The 18,461-nt window shown below is 38.8% G+C and overlaps 1 protein-coding gene across 14 annotated transcripts in view; it reads left to right on the top strand.

The window, feature by feature from the left end:
• Positions 1 to 18,461, top strand: part of AGTPBP1 (ATP/GTP binding protein 1) — a 75,077-nt gene that overhangs the window by 8,789 nt on the left and 47,827 nt on the right. For 12 of the 14 annotated variants that reach the window (XM_026088477.1, XM_026088476.1, XR_003257162.1 and 9 more), the window contains 3 exons: positions 10,609 to 10,731; positions 11,725 to 11,796; positions 18,127 to 18,257. In XM_026088477.1, coding sequence (XP_025944262.1) covers positions 11,765 to 11,796; positions 18,127 to 18,257 — 163 coding nt within the window. In that variant the 5' untranslated portion in view covers positions 10,609 to 10,731; positions 11,725 to 11,764. Of the gene's footprint in view, positions 1 to 72; positions 194 to 222; positions 4,037 to 10,608; positions 10,732 to 11,724; positions 11,797 to 18,126; positions 18,258 to 18,461 lie in introns of those variants that run through there. The other 2 variants (XM_026088478.1, XM_026088475.1) reach the window with 2 other exon arrangements.

Here is an 18,461-nt window from a genome sequence, read left to right as displayed (position 1 = left end):
GCGGGCGCCGCCAGAGCCGCGGGCGAGCGGGGTCTCTGCTTGCGGCGCGGCTGATGCGGAGACGCTCGCTCTGGTGGTGGGAGGTGGCAAAACTTCCGTGCTCCGCGAAGCGCCGTCCTGCCAGCGCTGGGGCCGCTGTCCTTCTAAAGCTTTTGTCTTGTGGTCCGGCTGCGCTGCCTGCCCAGATAGCCTGGTATGGGTATTACACTGCTGAAAAAACGCTCAGTTAATGTGCTGTGCAGCACAGTCTGCCAAATAGCTGTTTAAGAGTCCCTGTATCTGAGTTTGTTAATAATCTGTGTTTTTTCTCCCCCTGCTTCCCACCATCATTTGTGGAAATCTACCATATTTCTCCAGGTATCATTTCAAATGCTTGAGAGAGACTCTGAGCAATAACCTGCATATAGCAGTGATGGTGCTTTTTTCAGTTACTGTGTTTTCAAACACTAAGCTTTGAAATTGTTTAGGGAATCTCACTTGGATAAACTTGGATCATTTTTCCTTTCTGCTAGCTGTAAGCTTTCCATTGTATATTGTGGGCAGAGATCCTACCTGTGAACTTGTACCATGTAAAATGCTGTGTAGCTTTTGTATGAAGTTGTAACATGAAGGCAGACTTTATGTGTTTGTTTCTCCCTCTGGAGGAAATTAGATCCACAACAGTAAGTGTATTCTCACTAATGATGTTCTTTAGAGGAGTAGGTATCTGTATTACCTTTATTGACTCTGCTTCATGAAAAGGCTTCCCTGTTTTTCAAGTAGCTTTTTGTTTATATTTTACTGTTGCATGTAATGGCAGGGTGATGATGATGGTAACAGGATGATGTTGATAGGATAGTCTCACTTTCTGGTTAATCCTTCAATGAAATCATGCTTGTGACCTGAGAGTTTTTCTGGAAATACTTCTAATACTTCCTATTTTGTGCTGTGAGGTCAGTGCAAGTGTGTGTTGGAATAACTTTGTTTTGGGACTAGGGAGTGGCAAGAAAAACTTGTTTGGGCATATTTAATTTCTTTTACGTAATAGCTTTCTCTCTTATCTTGAAGTTGTGGTCACATGCAGTAAGATCTCCTTTTTGACAGGGCTCTCTTTGGCCTTCAGTGACTCTCATAGCCTTTGTAAGAATTGCTAATATTATTATTTTCTGTCCCTTCTCACTTTGTTTTGAGATAATCCATTTCTTCAGTCAGAAACTTTCAAAGATAAGCACGTTTTTTTTATCAGATTTACCTCTTTATTTTTCTTTTAAAGGCTGTATTCTCTTTATGAATTCAGAAGGCAGTGTACTTTCCTCAACTCATTGTTATTTTGGTGTTCTCAAATTCACAAACTTATGCGCTACACCTATGTTTTAACAGACAGATGGCTTATTAATAAGCATATTTGGAAAAAAAAAGTCATGAGATTCAAAGTAGTCTGGAAAAAACTGCTGTTGCTCTAACTTATGTCAGAGCTGTAATCAGCCCCAGAATCAGAGAAATGTTGTTATCACCTGGGCATCTCTTTACCTACTCCCAGGTACTTGCACTGTGTTCCCGGAGAGTTTGTCCCGTTGTAGCTGGCACCAGAGGCAGACTACTAAAACTCCATGCAACACTGTGAAAAAAGTTATGACTTCTGTTGCTAAATGATTCTTAATTCCTTGTTGAATAGGTACTAAAACTGCAGTGAGTCTGTGTGTCTCCCTGCCAGCCCCCTTTCCCCACCATTTCTAGGGAAGGGAAAGTCTGAAAATGTGATTCTAAACTGTTCCAGCATTCACCATTTGAATTCATCACCAACATGCACAGAATCAGCTGTGATTAGAGAGAATGACTGGAATTAGTGCTGTGAGAGAATGACTGGAATTAGCGATGCCGTGCTTCCACTGAAGCATCTTTCTAGCGTGCATGTTGGACTGGAGACGTGAGGCTGGAAGTCACTGTAATATTGTTATAACTCTCCTGAATACTGAAGGTAGTATTCTCACTAGAAAAACTGAAGCCTTCCTCTGATTTCTCTTGATAACAACAAACATATAATTAGTGAATATGTGGATCTTCTTGAACTGGATTAACCAGAGTACCTATTCTTACTAGTTCAGAAAAAACAAATCTTTCTATAAAAGTATTGTGCTTCAACATTTTGGATATTGCTTACTCTTTCACAGGAAGGTCCTTTTATCCTATCCTTATTGAAACAAAAAATATTAACATTAGATTTTTATGCATGTAATGAGTTTGTCTCAGGTTCTGTAAGATAATTTCCTTTTCTGGATCCTCCTGTTTACATCCAGATAATTTTATCACATACCCCTATTTCAGCAGAACAAATTTTTACTGTTTGTTTCTGATGTCTTAATACACTACTCTGATTTTTTTTTTTAATGATTGCCAGCATAAATTAAGACCTGTATTTTTTTTTTTTGAAAGTTTCGTAAAAATAAGTCTCTACTTTTATTCTGTTGAAGAAGGGGAGGATGACAAACCAAAGTACAGTCTTGATGTATGGATGTTTGTGTGAAATGGTACCTAATCACAGACCTAACTTTCAATACAGGCTTTGGGTTGACAGCAGCTTGTGTTAAAGTTTTTATATTCAAGAAATTTTCAAATTCTCTTCTAACTAAAAGCTTTTGAACTTGAAAAATACTCCATTATCTTGGTAGTAGATGGTTAGAAGCAATCAGCTGAGTTTTGCTACAATTAGTTTACCCTATTGGGAGCAAATCCCCCAAAATTATTCATGAGAAGCTACAGTTAGAGGGGGAAGGCTTCTGAGAAGACTCTTTGAAGTCCTCTTGGCTTGTAGAAGGAACTTGCAGTTTCACCTCATGATTAGGTTTTAGTCTGGAGAAGGCATTCAAGCCACACTCACTTCACAGCTTTTCAGCAATGTATCTCATGATTAGAGCCTTTGCAGACTTTAAAAGTCATGGTGAGACTCCACTGAACACATATGGGAATCACCTGTTTGGGTTCTTGACAAATAGGTCAAAAGCTCTTGTGAGCTCTTGCTTTCAGGAGATCGTTGCCATGATATGAATTTCCAATGTCTGAAAGAACTGAATGACTCTGAAGTCACTTTGGCCATGGAGTATAACTGGAGTAATTTGAGTATTTAAACTCCATGAATGACACGTAGAGGAATTGAGTCTCTTGGGAAGAGTATGAGCATGCTGCACTGGGCAGCTCCTTGTATCAGAGTATTGGGGGGATCTGTGATGGGGGTATATCCATGGACAGGTCTTCACACCCTGCTGCTACCCCCAGCTTAACTCTCCAGTAATCGTCTGCATCAAGAAGATTATGAGCTGTGTTCAGTGTGTGTCCTCAATACATAGACAAGTCAGCATGGTTGCTTGGAAATAAGGTTTTGCAACAGTTAAACACAGAGGAGGGAAACACAAACATCCTTCTTTTTTTCTGCAACAGCTGCACAGATGAAAATTCTGAAGCTGTCATCCTAAAAGCTCAATACATTAAAAGGTGCATATAAAAGTTTTCCTTTGCATTTAAATGCCTTGTGATTTTTGAGAAGCAGGATGTCCAAGGTTTTGTATGGTGGAGAGAGGTAATACTGTTTTAGTTGCTTCATGTATCATTCATAAGCTAAGTAGTACAAATTGGTGTTTTGGAAATCGGAATTGTTGCAAAGAGATTTCATGGGCTGCAAGATGACTGTGTTTCTGCATACTGATGAGCAGAATCATTATAAAAGTTGAAGAGCTGGAGATACATTTGAGTAGATAATTGTGCAATGTGGAGCCATAGATTTTTTTTTTTCTTCTTCTTCTTCTTCTTCTTCTTGGTCAAAACCAGGCTTGACAGTTTGCTTTCACTCAGCTGGTGAACTAACCAGGGCAGGCGTTTGGGCCGATGTCTCTGCAGACCAACCTTAGCCATCCCGATGGCATCGGCCACAGGAGCAGTCCCTGGGCTGGGCGCTGACTATCATTTTCAAGGTTTAGCACCATACCAATGCGATGTTGCCAGGCTGAGGAGCTGGGGAAAGTAGACTGGAGCATTACTACACTCACCATGTGTGCAGTTCTTGGTCAGTATTTGGTGTAGGGAAGTGCCTTGTTTCTGCTGTGATTGCCTCTTCCCTCCTGACTCTTTCTTTTTCGTTTCCTTTTTTCCCCCCTGCACCATTCCCCTTCTGCCTGACAAAAGGGTTATGTTATCTGGGCAAGAAGCAGCTGACTTTTGCAGTAGTTCTGTCAACTTTAATCATGCGAGCTCTGGAAACCCTACCCCATGAGCCTGATGATAGCAAGTTTGTCATGTCTTGAAGGGTAGGACTACGGAGTGCCTGTAACTTTCTAGGAGCTTCTTTCCAGGCAAGAAATAAAGTGTAATTTTCTTGGGTTTTGCCTTTTTTTTCCTTGCTGTCAGACTTTGTTTTTTAAAGGGAATAACAATTAGGTATTTACAGCTCTTATTCGCTACATGTATCAGACTCTGATTTTACAGTTAAGTGGACTGCTGGTAAACAGTTGTGTGACATAATTGGCAGGCTGCTCGACAGGACTTGGGTGCCTCAGCTTCTGTGAAGCTTTAAGTATGTCCTTTTAAATGTCCGAGTATATACTGCACTTTATCTAGTCATGTGAGAAAGCCAGCACTTTGGTATAATGCAGCAGCATGCAAACTAATCAGCTCACGCTTTTTGTTTCCCACTATAAATATTTATAGGAAAGGGTACAAGGAAGAGGTAATAGCTGATTTAAAAGTAATTTTTCTTCCAAGAGTGAAAGTTTTTAGCCTTTTTATTTTGAATTTGAAAATTAGACTCTTTTCCATACCAATAACTGAATTTTTCACTGCTGTGAGGAGGCTCATCCTAAATTTTGGGCATAGGGCCTATTCCTAGAAATGTAAATTTACTGAAGTAAAAAGTCTGTTCCTGCAAACAACTTAGTTTTATGTTTAAAAAAAAGTAAAACTCAAATACTGTTATGGAATTAAGGTTGCCTAGAGGAATACAAAGAATGCAGTAGTCTTTTTATACTCTTGTATTTAAACAAGCCCTTTTCAGTGTCTTGGAAAAAAAATATTTCAGACTATAAACAGTTTCTGAGACTTTGACAGTTTCTGAGACTTTTGACAGTTTCTAGACTCTGGCTAGAGATGTCAAGGACAGCAAGAAGGGCTTCTTCAAATACATCAGYAGCAAGAGGAAGACTAGGGAAAATGTGGGCCCTTTGCTGAATGGGGGTGGGTGCCCTGGTGACGAAGGATGCAGAGAAGGCAGAGTTACTGAATGCCTTCTTTGCTTCAGTCTTTACTGCTCAGGCCAGCCCTCAGGAACCCCAGACCCTGGAGGCAAGAGAGAAAGTCTGGAGAGAGGAAGACTTTTTCCCTTGGTGGAGGAGGAGTGGGTTAGAGATCATTTAAGCAAACTTGACACCCACAAATCCATGGGCCCTGATGGGATGCACCCACGAGTGCTGAGGGAGCTGGCGGATGTCATTGCTAGGCCACTCTCCATCATCTTTGAAAGGTCATGGAGGACAGGAGAGGTGCCTGAGGACTGGAAGAAAGCCAGTGTCACCCCAGTCTTCAAAAAGGGCAAGAAGGAGGACCCAGGGAGCTACAGGCCAGTCAGCCTCACCTCCATCCTTGGAAAGGTGATGGAGCAGCTCATCCTGGAAGCCATCTCCAAGCATGTGGAGGACAAGAAGGTGATCAGGAGTAGTCAGCATGGCTTCACCAAGGGGAAATCATGCCTAACCAATCTGATAGCCTTCTATGATGGAATGACTGCCTGGGTAGATGAGGGGAGAGCAGTGGATGTTGTCTGCCTTGACTTCAGCAAGGCTTTTGACACTGTCTCCCATAGCATCCTCATAGACAAGCTCAGGAAGTGTGGGTTAGATGAGTGGACAGTGAGGTGGCTTGAGAACTGGCTGAATGGCAGAGCTCAGAGAGTTGTGATCAGTGGCACAGAGTCTAGTTGGAGGCCTGTAGCTAGCGGTGTCCCCCGGGGTCAGTACTGGGTCCAGTCTTGTTCAACTTCTTCATCAATGACCTGGATGAAGGGACAGAGTGCACCCTCAGCAAGTTTGCTGACGATACAAAACTGGGAGGAGTGGCTGATACGCCAGAGGGCTGTGCTGCCATTCAAAGAGACTTGGACAGGCTGGAGAGGTGGGCGAAGAGGAACCTCATGAAGTTCAACAAAGGCAAGTGCAGGGTCCTGCACCTGGGGAGGAATAACCCCATGCACCAGGACAGGTTGGGGGTTGACCTGCTGGAAAGCAGCTCTGCGGAGAAGGACCTGGGAGTGCTGGTGGACACCAAGTTAAGCATGAGCCATCAATGTGCCCTTATGGCCAAGAAGGCCAATGGTATCCTGGGCTGCACCAGGAAGAGTGTTGCCAGCAGGTCGAGGGAGGTGATCCTCCCCCTCTACTCAGCCCTGGTGAGGCCACATCTGGAGTACTGCGTCCAGTTCTGGGCTCCCCAGTACAAGAGGGATGTGGCACTACTGGAGCAAGTCCAGCGAAGGGCTACAAAGATGATTAGGGGACTGGAGCATCTCTCTTATGAGGAAAGGCTGAGAGAGCTTGGCCTGTTTAGCCTGGAGAAGAGAAGGCTGAGAGGAGATCTTATCAACGTGTACAAGTATCTGAAGGGGGGTGTAGAGAGGATGGGACCAGACTCTTTTCAGTGGTGCCCAGTGACAGGACAAGAGGCAACAGGCACAAACTGAAACACAGATGCTTCCATCTGAACATGAGGAAAAACTTCTTCACTGTGAGGGTGACAGAGCACTGGCACAGGTTGCCCAGAGAGGTTGTGGAGTCTCCTTCTCTGGAGATATTCAAAACTCTCCTGGACGCGATCCTGTGCAATGTGCTCTAGGTGACCCTGCTTGAGCAAGGGGGTTGGACTAGATGATCTCCAGAGGTCCCTTCCAACCTCATCCATTCTGTGAGTCTGTGATTCTGTGACTTTGTGGTATGCGAAGTGATGGCTTGTCAAAGGCCTGTCTGCTTCTGGTTCAATTCCTGTTGGGGTTGGAGGGACCAACATGTGCTCTGTGAGAGGCAGAACTGACTTTTGGAAGCATAACTAAGAAAGCTGTGATCTGATCTTGTGGAGAGTTTTAACTGAGTTGTAACTTCACTAGTCTTTTTTCCCTAGTATATATGAAGTTACATGGTTTCTTACTTCATAGTAATGTTTCTCTATTTAATTATGTCAAATAATAATGAACTATGAAATTGTCCTCTTAATTTTGTATTCCTTCCTCTTTTGAGTATTAGTGGGTTTTTTTATCTTGTAGTGTTTACAAAGCTTTTGCTCAGTTACCTTGCGTCCATTATCTGATAAAGTACACAATAAAAATAAACTTGTTTGCTCTGCACTTGTTTACAGTTCCTTTTCTTTTTTAATCTTTTCAAATCAATAATTCCATGATGAGCATAAATGAAGACTGAACACTGGTTTTGAAAATACTATGGGATGCTCATAACTTTATTATGGTTCTGTGTTTTGCTTAGTATTCATAGATGAGCAATCTTACAGGTTTTGCAGACTTAATATGCTAGACATGTTCAATAAAAGCGAAGCTTTGTTTTGTCTCCTCATGAATATGATTTGATGTGCTGTTGTTACTAAACTGATTTATTTGTTTACAATAATAAAATGGATTTTTGAGTTGCTGGACAGGTTCAGTGAACAATTAGCCTTTTTTTAAATATAAGTTAAACCAGTTAAGAAAAGGAGTTTCTGGAAAACAATGCAGAGAATAAAATATATTGCAAGTAGAGCTGTTTTAAGAGGATTTATCAATAAACTTTGCTTATCTATTCTTATTTTTGATTTTTCCAGTCCTTTTGATGAGAAGATCTGGTGAACTGTCTTCATAGTGTAGCTACAAAGTACTCTGCAGTAAAGCCTTCTAATATTAACTGTATATCAAGTTTCAGGGGTCTTCGGCTTTTTTAAGGATTCTTATTTTCTGATTAAAAAAGAAAGAAAATACAAAGATATTTTTAATCTTTGAATTACATTTATGCTTCCAAGATAGAAACATTCCATGGTAAAGTATTTTGGTCCATTGCAGCATGTGAATTTAGCTTGTATAAACTCAGAATGTCTTCCAACTTCAGCAGCAAACAGATGATCCTCCTTTTCCCTATGGCAGACTTCTAACAGCATGAAAGCTTGAGGGGCTTTTCAGGCGCGGTAAGCTCCAGAGATGCACTTCATCTGGCATGTTCTGGCCATGGTGCTTCCCAGCACTTCTTTCTGTGACAGAGTCGCTTTGCCCTGCCTGACCAGCCCTGCTCCCTTTGCTTACCGGCAGCTTGCCAGGTACAAGTAGGCTTGTCTTCCATGGCTGAAGGCATTGTGGGAAAATGGGCTTGATGGCAAGACAGTCCAATATAATTTCCAAATATATTTTTAACAAAGCATACATCAAAAACTTTCAGAGGGGAAAAGATCCAGACCTGATGTTGTTTAAAACAAACATACCAAGCTTCTCATGTGATATTACTGTGTCCAATGTAGTAAGTGGAATTACTTTCAGATGTGATGTCATGCAATTGACAATAAAAGTGCTCAGCACTGATGTGATGTAATAGCCATACAGTTGTGACTGTGCAGTTTTTCTTAATATGACTTTAACTTAGAGTAAGGATTGGAGCTCAGTTCTGTGTTTTCCTTTTGTAAAATCAATTAGTGATTAATGGGAGATAAGAGGGAAAACAATATACAGTGAATGCACTTGCCATGAGAAGCAAGTTCTGGTGTAGTCAAGGCATGTATGTTACTGCACTGAGTTTAATATGGTTTCTTTGGTGTTATTTAAAGATGACTATTCAGACCATTTAGGAATTCCACCTGGATGATTTGCATTAAGTAAGGATTATAGTAATTTTCCTCTGAAATAAACACCTCAGCTTAAGTATCAGAATCTTATAGAATATGCAAGAAAAGCTATGTGATGTTACATATACAGTATCTGGTGAATAGTATTTAGTTTTGTTTTTTTTTTAATTCCCTCTTTCCATTGTTAAGTAGATGATGGAGAATGAAATTGATGATTGAGTGACTTTTAAGTATGGTATCAAGTTCCTGATACTAGTGTGAAAATGAAAAGGTATCTTGGTAAGAGAGAAGAGGTACAAGGGGAATGGGCTGGCAATGACTTGATTTCAGTGGGAGAATTTTTATTTATTTACTTATTTTTTGAAATATATGGCATTTTAGGTGCCTCTTCCCCCAAAGCAGTGAATTTAGGGTGAGAAAAGTAAATGGATATCTAAAATGGGAATGAGATGTGGTTTAACACTTCTTTGGGCTGAAACAGGAGTCAGCTTAGGCTGTGCATCAGTGCTACAGGTGCTGCAGGTGGCTTAGCTAAGGTAGCTGCAGTGGTATAGAGATGAGATAGGCAAAACTGAGGAAAAAGAGGGCTTTGTTTGGTGTCCCTAATGAAGAGTTTAGACAAGAAACGTCTGCAGTTCTTGATGCGTGATCTTTGGGGGTCACAGTAAGGCAGGAAACCTCAAACCTGGCAGGAGTAAGGAAACATGAAAGTTTCATGCAACGTTTTACAGTCCATTTCCATTATCTTAATGGTGGTAGCATTACAATGAGTGCAGCTTGCTGATCTGGAACATTACCTGTCTGCAGAAATTTCCTGTGGGGAAGCTCCTGTTACCACTGTGCAGGTGGGAGATGGGAGGAAATAATGTTCCACAGATAACGTGAAATGACTGAGAGATTCCACAGAATCCAGCATATGTCAACTTGAGATTTCACTAGCGAACTGCCTTATCCCCCCAACTTGAGGCTTCTGTGTTAGACTTTTAAATGCTGAAGAACTGCTAGTAATTTATCCTTTGTTCTGCCACCACTGGCAGGCAAGCAGCATTAACTGTGTTTTAAAAATATATTTTCATGGAAGTGATTTTTTTTTTTTAAGGTTGAACCTTACCAAAACAACCTCCCCCACTGAAAACTACAACCCCACACACCTTCTCTCTTTACCTTTCTAGCAATTCTTTATTCAAAATAAGTAAATATTTTAAAATATTTAAAAATACTGTGTAAACAACTTTTTTTTTGCACATCTCATGGATTGTTAGAGACAGATTTAGTACTTTACCATGTGTAAGTGTTCCACCACAACTCTCTGGATTATGGATATATACATTTTTTTTTCTTTTCTTTTTCTCCCTGTTCCTTTTCATTGTTTTCTGGCTTTTGCTATGCTTTTTTTCTTCTTGTCTTTTCCCCTTGACCTGCAGCATTTGCATGTTAGTGCTTACTGAAATACTTCATGTTGCATTTAGAGCAAAATAAATTAAGACCTTGCAATTCAAGATAGTTTAGCTCTGTAGCTGGCTGCACTTGTAAAGCAGTTCAGTACACTTTAATATGTAGATACTGTTGGCACTGGCAGACTGTTTATCATCTGTCTGACAGCTGGTCAATGCTGCAAGCAAAACAGCACTTGGCTTCTTGAATAACAATTCAAGAATCTAATATTTTCTCCCCAGTTAGACCCACAACCTGTTTGGAATAATATTGACTTTATAATTTAGCAAATCGTCTGCTTTGTGGTGGACACAGCCGTTCTCCTGTAACTATTCATTTCCTTTAAAGGAAGTCAAGACTTGAAGGGTGCTTGGACAAATCTAGGACGCTTGTTAACTTGGGTCAAGCTGGAACTCTTGTGAAAAGTCGAGCATTTGCTTCCTGGTTGTTGGGGAATGACTCTGCTTTCAGGTAAGTCTGGAAATAAGCTTGCTTCATACCTCTTCTGCTTTTGGGTTTTAACAGTTGCAGAATAGAATTAAGCAGTAATCAAAACTTTGATTATTGTATATGTTGAACAAAGCTTTTGAAGGGTCTTGCTAGTTTCCCTTTGGGAAGTGTATGTATTTGACAGAACTTCTCACCTGCAGTTCCCAAGAGAACAAGTGCCTTATGGATGGTGAGAATGAAGAGGATATTTTCAAACGTCTTTTTTCCCCCCCTTTACTTTATATTCTACCTTTAAACTAACCACTGTGCCCTTTGAGGACACTTTTTTTTTTTCAGTGGGAGTATGTCATTCGTATTTGATCTCATATGAAGTCACTAAGCTTCAGTTCATGGTCCTGTAGACTGCAACCTTAATTGCTTGGAGGCACCATTTGAGGAAGCAGTGTACCCTGAGGACACTATGTCCTTAAAAGGATAGGAAAATTGAGTCCTTAGCACAATATGGTTTCCGTCCAAGAAGTGTATTCAGGTTCTGCTTAAATAAGAACACCAAACACTCAATGTTTCTCGCTGTGCCTCTCTTCCTAGTTATCCTATACATACATGAAATGACAGTCAGAAATAAATATGTTTTGTCATCTCACAATATTGTAAAGTAAGTTTAAAAAAATGTGGTCTCCAGCAAAAGCTTTGCTTGATACAGTCTGTCCTGAACATAATACTAGCTGTTAAGTCACTGATACAATAAATTTGTGATTTATTATAATCAGACTCTTGGAGTTCAGTAGGACTGAATTATAATGCAGAACCGTACTCCATACTTATTTTGCAATACTTCATTGAAAAAGCTGGGTCAAATAAATTGAAGAGAGAAGAGCTTGTGACAGTGTGAAGAACAGTGATAAGTGTGGAGTAACTTATTTAACATTTCTAGTGCAGGAGTAACTAATATGGTGATAATATGAAGAATGAACAAATGTTGTTGATAATTTGTAATTGTTTAATATCTTCCAGGTTATCTGAGATGGTGATTTGAAAAATCAAGTTTTCCGATATGAGCAAAGTAAAAATATCATCTGAGAAAAGGTAAATTTAAAACCATAGTGACTTCTCAATGTCAAGCTATTTGAGATTTGTAAAGAAGCATTCTTCATCTTAACAAATAAATATTGCCTTATGGATCCACAGTGAGACAGTGGCAGTTGATGTCCTGAAACACTGAGAGAACTCAATATTGACTAAGTAACTTCACTTGTAATAAATAACTTGGCAAACTTAAATATTTGTCAGTTAGTGTTTATCCCATCAGAGATGTCTGTATTGCAATGTACTTTTGACTAGCGAATATCAAGTGAACATTAAATTTCACTGATTTTTCACTGATAATTTCACAATTATCAATTAATTTCATCCCAGATATTGGCAAAACATAAAACGATTGCTACTGAAGGAATTAAAGGGCAAGTTTATGCAACTTACAATGAAGTTACAACTTTGTCATGAATAGGATATATACTGTTCTCCAGCAATCTTTCAATCCAACATACAGCTAGGCAAAACAAGCATGAGATTGCATAAGATTTCAAGACTTTAAAATTTTTATGTGGTATTTTCATGAGGATTTAATTTAACATTATAAAATTTTTGGAAAAGCTATGAGATTATCTATGGAAGGTAACATGTCTTAAACTTCAGGAAATTACCAAAAGGCTTTCAGTCCTACTCTTTTCCTGTGGTAGGACAGGTTAAACCATCTTGTTTCATCCAACCATCTAGCTTGATGTTTTTAAAATTATCTTGAAGCAACAAAGTAGGTTATTTTGGCTGTAGTCTTAGGTATCTGAAGTATCAGTCCTTTTCTAAATGAGTGGATGGATTTGCATGCTGGACTTGCTCCACTGTGGATTTATTGTTCATTGGGGAGGGGTTTCAAATTTGTAAGAAGGATATATCATGTTGAATTTAAATGCTTGCATTTAGAGTGGTCTTTGCTTTTGCTGACTGTAACAATGGAATGGTTGGATATTAGAGACTGGTTGTGCTTGGTTGTGTGAAAGATGAATCAAAAGAAATAGTCAAGAAACTCCTGTATTTTCTATTTGGGGTACATTAGTTTCTTAAGCATTATTATAAGCAGAGCAAGTTCTTCATCAACAATGGATGATTGTAATACATGAAGTATACTAGCCCAAAGAGTATTAGCTTTCTGCAGAGTGTCTGCTTAAGTGTCATGTGTTCTTATTTAGTTATTGAGTTAAAATTAAAGTTCCCACCGCTGCAATGCAAAACAGTTTTTCCTTAAATCATGAATAAATTATGGAAAACTTACTGTGTATAGAGATAATTGATATTTCTAATTGGTTCACTGCTGTCTGAAGACTATTGATAACTCAGGAGATAACTGAAAGAAAAAAAAAAGTTTGGAAATGGCTAGACTAGACTTAAGAAAAAAAAACACAAACAAAAATCCTTAATGAAACTCCTCATGAGAAATCTGCCGAGTTAAAATAGATCTTTACAGGTTCCCTGGAGCTATTGCAAACAGTGTGCTGGACTATATGAGAGACCTTTTTGCTGTGGGGGAAGAATTCTGTCCCTGATATGTAAATGTAAAGACCGACTGTAAACAATTAAGCAATTTCAGAGGAAATAAATACAGTTGGGAAACTGAAAGTTTCTGATGACTTCCTCCATTTGGCTCTACTCTGTTGGAAGACTTTTTTCAAGATGAACAGCCTAAAACTATTCTAAAGATAAGGGAATTTTGGTAAGCTGCCATGGCAACCATTAGATGTTACCTTTCTCATCAGACTCTAGAACTGGCTCCCTGAGCAGACACTTGAGAAAGGGGCAGGAGGCGTTTGAGCACGTGGTATAGTGAAAGTACTACATAGCGAGTAATGGGGAATGGTGAATCCAGCAGTTCTTCAGAATCAGAGTAAGAATGCTTAAACCTCCTGGGTGTTGGTGGGACTGGATAAATGTCCCAACCATGAGAAAATACTCTTTTAAAAGATGTTTTCTTGTTGAGGGAGTTCTCTTTTCAGATGTGAACTTCGAGAGTCCTCTGTTCCTCGCTGTGTGAGCACTGGCTTCCTGTGTGTCTACTCAGAGCTTTCCCAACCGATGATGGGAGGAAATCCACAGAGCCATCTGACTATTTAAAATCACAGTGTGCAAACTGGGCAACAGTTGAAGTGATGGCTAGTTTGTTTTTGCTTGCTTTCTGTAAGTTGGTGGTGTGAGAGGTGCTTTGAGCTGCAGCACAGTCAGACTTTGGAAAAGAGGAGGAATTCCTGCCTACCGAGATTTGTTGTGTATGGATGAAATAAGCCTGGTAAACCTCCCAGTCAGGATGCTTAAAGAAAAATTGTCTAAATGAACTTATGGGAGTTGGGTTAAGTACTGAAGGACTGAGAAATGGCAAAGCTAGTGCTTGTGTCTGTGGGAGTCGGGGAGAAGACACTGAGTAATTGTAGGTTGGTCAGCTTCGCTGCTTTGCCCAGACAGGTTCTGGAAGAACACACCAAACGGGTGAGGCCACTAATGCCAATGGGAGGTTGAGTTACTCTTGAAAACATCTAATTCTTCCTGAGAGAGAGAGGGTAGCAGATCCTATGAGCAGGGAAGAGGCATTAAAACTCCATATATCTTATTTTAGTAAAGCTTAAGCACCATTGCATATGAAGTTGCCATCAGGTAGCTAAGGCTACTGCTCCATATAAAGTTACTACAGAATAGGTGCAAAACTGATTGGATACCAAAAGAACAGTTGTTAATTATTCACTGTCCGAAGGAAGGAATGCACAGTGTAATTTCTGTACAGGGATTTTTTTTTTTCCTTTTTTCTGTTTTTCCTGTTTCTGGTTACAGTCACTGACTAAAAAGATTTTGAGGTTTAGTTAGTGATCTGAAAGATAGAAGAAAGAATACTTGTTAAAGTTGCGGGTAACTTGAAGTTGAGGTCGTCTACAAAGACCAAATAAGAATTCAAAATGCTCCTGTGAAATGCAGGAAATGGTCCTAAATAATTGACAGGAATATGTGTGAGGTGCCACGCTTGGGGAGGAATATCATTTTGAACAGATAAAGGATGACAGGTAGTCACGTTTGTTGTGGGGAGGACCAGAAATAGTAAGCTTAAACTGCAGTGACAAAAACTTTCCAATGGAGGTGTATAAAATGTTAAAATAAATGTCCCTTTGGTTATTGAATCACCATTTTTTGCAGGCCTTAAAGGACGAGTTGGGCATGTGCCCATCAGGAAGAGCAGATGTAGTGTTGATCCGACTTCAGGGAGGGTAATAGTTTAGATGACCTTGTGAAGTTCCTTGTGGTTCTCCTTATCTGTGATTTTTATAACTAAAAACAGTAGAGACTCTTTGTAATACTCAGTAACTACAGACTACTCTTAGGAGGGCTTTGGAATGGGTGAGGTGAAAAATGTGTCTTTTCTCTTAGTAATAAGAAGGGTTCTTCACACTGGGGTAACACAAGCCATGTATATAAAAGGCTGGCCACGATGTTCAGAGTATTTATGTGAGGTTCAGGAATGTCAGTAGTTGAAGAGAAAATTTAGCACTGAGGGGACACAGTTTTTACTGTGCCATTCTGATTATTTCCTGGGCTTACCTAGCTGTTGGATTAAAAATACTGACTTCCATGGCTACCTGTCTTTTTCAAAGAGACATCTTCTAGATTTGAACCCTGGATGGTTTGTTTGAGAAAAAGTATGCATTTGTATTACAAATATCATAAGGATATTTGTAATATCAGAATTTCTGATTTGTAATACAAATATCAGAAATTGGGCTTGCATTTTGTTCTTAGGTCAAATGGGTTGTGGCAGCAGAATGATTTGCAAGAGCAGCATTGGTCAGACTGGCTGCTGTCATTCTTGTCCTTCAGCCTTTTTGATTTCTAGTGCAGACATTGAAAGCTGTTTTAGTTATTACATACTACTGTATGTATTAGTATAGAATATTGATCAATAAGGGTATAACTCCTGCTCTAAGAACAGAATTCAGTTCACTCTTAGCTAGGAAGAACAAATCAGGACTTTGATTTATATTTTCGTATAGATTCTGGACTGGTGTCATTTTCAAGAACCCTTTACCAAATGTTTTGAAGACGTTCGGTGATATTTGGCTATACTGTGTTGGAAGACTTCTTGCAAGATGACTAGCCTAAAACCATTCTAAAGCTAACTGAATCTGAATGCTGATATTTCTGTTTAACTGCTACAGTGAGCACTGGTTGCTCTTACTAGAAATTCTAGCTCTAAACTTAGGAATTAAATTGTTGACTTTCAGAAGATACTGCCCTACAGTGGAAATGACTTACCATTGCTAAAGCTTTTAAAGCTTTCAGTAAGTGTGGAGAGATTGTGTTAGTAGTGTTGCTTCTGTATGGCAGTGTTGTTTTCAGATTTTGCTGGCTGCATGAATCAAGAATCAGGTTTACTCTGAAATTTTAATACCTTTGCTGAGAGTTTTGTCTTTAACAGAAATTAAGTACCGTTTGTTTGTTCCAAAGAGTCATCTTTGTTTTTATGCTGGGTTGTTTCCAACTTTCAAGCTACATTTATTTTGCCGCGAGACCAATGATATACCAAAATGAAAATTACAACGTTATATATATAAATTGGAGCAGCAGTTCTCCTACACAGTGGTTTCTTTTTAGGTTTGTTGGACTCTGTTTTGATTTTAGAGCTGGAGAAGATAGCATCCTTTGGAAATTTGTCAGTTTGGCAAGTGTTTGTGGCTTTCATTAAAATCTTGGGTTTATTGTGGAGGATTCCAAGTCAGTGAATAAATGGAGGAGTAGAAATAAACAAAATAAAGCTCGTACAAATAGTTGTGACTTTATACGATCCAGCCTTGTTTTGGATGATGAGAGAGGACTAAAGGGTTTATGCCTTACGAAGGAGAGTAAAATTTGAGCAACCAAGACAACTTTATTGTAGTTTAAAAAATACTTTTAAATCAAAGTCCAACAAATGGTTGAGAAGATGATGTATTTATTTCTCAGTATAAAATTATTTCAATATAAGATTTATAATTAATATAACCTTCTTACTACTGGTATTGACAGCTTGTAAGTATTCTCTTTAATCTGAAGTTGTTTTTTGGTTATGCTTTTCATTTAGATGTCAGTGTGGAAAAGTAATAGTGGTGTAAGGAGTTTCCTCTGCAGCTGTTATATCAATTTGTTTTCACAGCAGTGTGACCTTTGCTGTCAGCTATCTTTTTACTTGATATTAACATTTTTGTCCACATGTGAACTAATTCTTTTAGCAGAGTTAACTGTAAGTATGAAACCTTTTCACAGATATAAAATACAGATCAAGGAGTAGTAATTCTTCATTGCTATAAACAATGCTGACAGTATTTACAAAGCTAGTGTCACATACTTCAGTTTTATTGCAGATAGCCAGAACCTTTAGTATATGGTAAAATGAGTTATTGTTGATTATTGCAGGACTATAATGTTACAAGTGTAAAAACTTGGGGCAGTTATTTCTTGCAAATAGTTTCCTCTAGTAATTATCATTTGAATTATAGTCATGTAAAAATTTATCTGAAAACAACTTTCATATGGCAATGTGAATCTGAAAAGGATTCTGAATAATTTTTACAGTTGAAATGGAGAACAAATAAAACAATTTTTATACTAGCTTCATTTTGAATGCTGTAAAAATTTATATTCACTGATGTTATGTTATCTATCTATCTAAATGCCCTGTTTTGAAATTGTCTCTTATATTAAAATGCATTTCTAGGCAAGTTTGTGATGTCAGGCCAAAACACCCCTGTGTTCTAAATGAATCAAAAATCTGATGATACCTTTGGGCACTTTGCTAAATTCTTTGTTCAAAGCAGTGATCTTTTTCTTCAGCTGATGGGTGCTTATTTGTTAAATTCTTGAATGATATCATTTTCCTTCAATTTAGAAAGACCAGCCTGTAAGACAAACAGTCCTTAGGACTACCCAGCTAGTTTAGGATCAGGAGTAGCAAGTTTTTCTTGTATGGCAGGTTTGATGCAGTATCCTCACACTTAACATAGACTGTATTCAATAGAAGTTACTCAGACTGACATAGATAAATAATATTTGTACCTATGTCTGGATTTTGTTTGCTGCAAGCATTTTGCCTGTTCATGGTTGCTTTTGGAGATGCTGTTATATATGATTAGTCTGCTGCAATGCAGACTTTGCAAACTTTGTAAAGGTGCCAGAACTGAGGAGAATTAAGACTGCTTTCTTATCAAGATAAAATACAATACAAAGGTGATTTAGCCACTCCCCTTACTCTGACCATGGGACTTCTGTTGCTAGTAGTTTTTTTTCTGACCTAGTGTTTGGTTTCACATTTAGTGTGGATGGAAACATGAATGTAGGAAATCTTTCTTGTAGTGTTTCTACCAGTTCTCGGACTATGTCTCTGCTGTCACAGCTGGAGAAGATCAATTCAGATTCCTTAGCAGGAGAAGCAGACAATGTCAGATATGTTACCTCAAAGATCCTTCATCTGGTTCAGAGTCAAGGTAAATATCTTAACTTTTTTGGTTTTAATAATTTTCCTTTTGAGTCTTCATTCTTATATTTCTTCCTTGCTAGACTTTTTTTAAATTTCTTTTTCTGCATGATAAAGTTGATTATCTATCTGTTTTTATCATGGATTGTTAAAAGCATCTGTTCAAGGCCATGTTAAATATTACATAGTATAGTATTTGGTTACCCTGGATGCA

The sequence above is a fragment of the Apteryx rowi genome, unplaced genomic scaffold (genome assembly GCF_003343035.1).
Source record: "Apteryx rowi isolate R43461 unplaced genomic scaffold, aptRow1 scaffold_77, whole genome shotgun sequence".
Classification (NCBI taxonomy): Eukaryota; Metazoa; Chordata; class Aves; order Apterygiformes; family Apterygidae; genus Apteryx; species Apteryx rowi.
The sequence above is the reverse complement of the archived record's forward strand: the minus strand, read 5'-3'. Positions and strand labels throughout refer to the sequence as shown.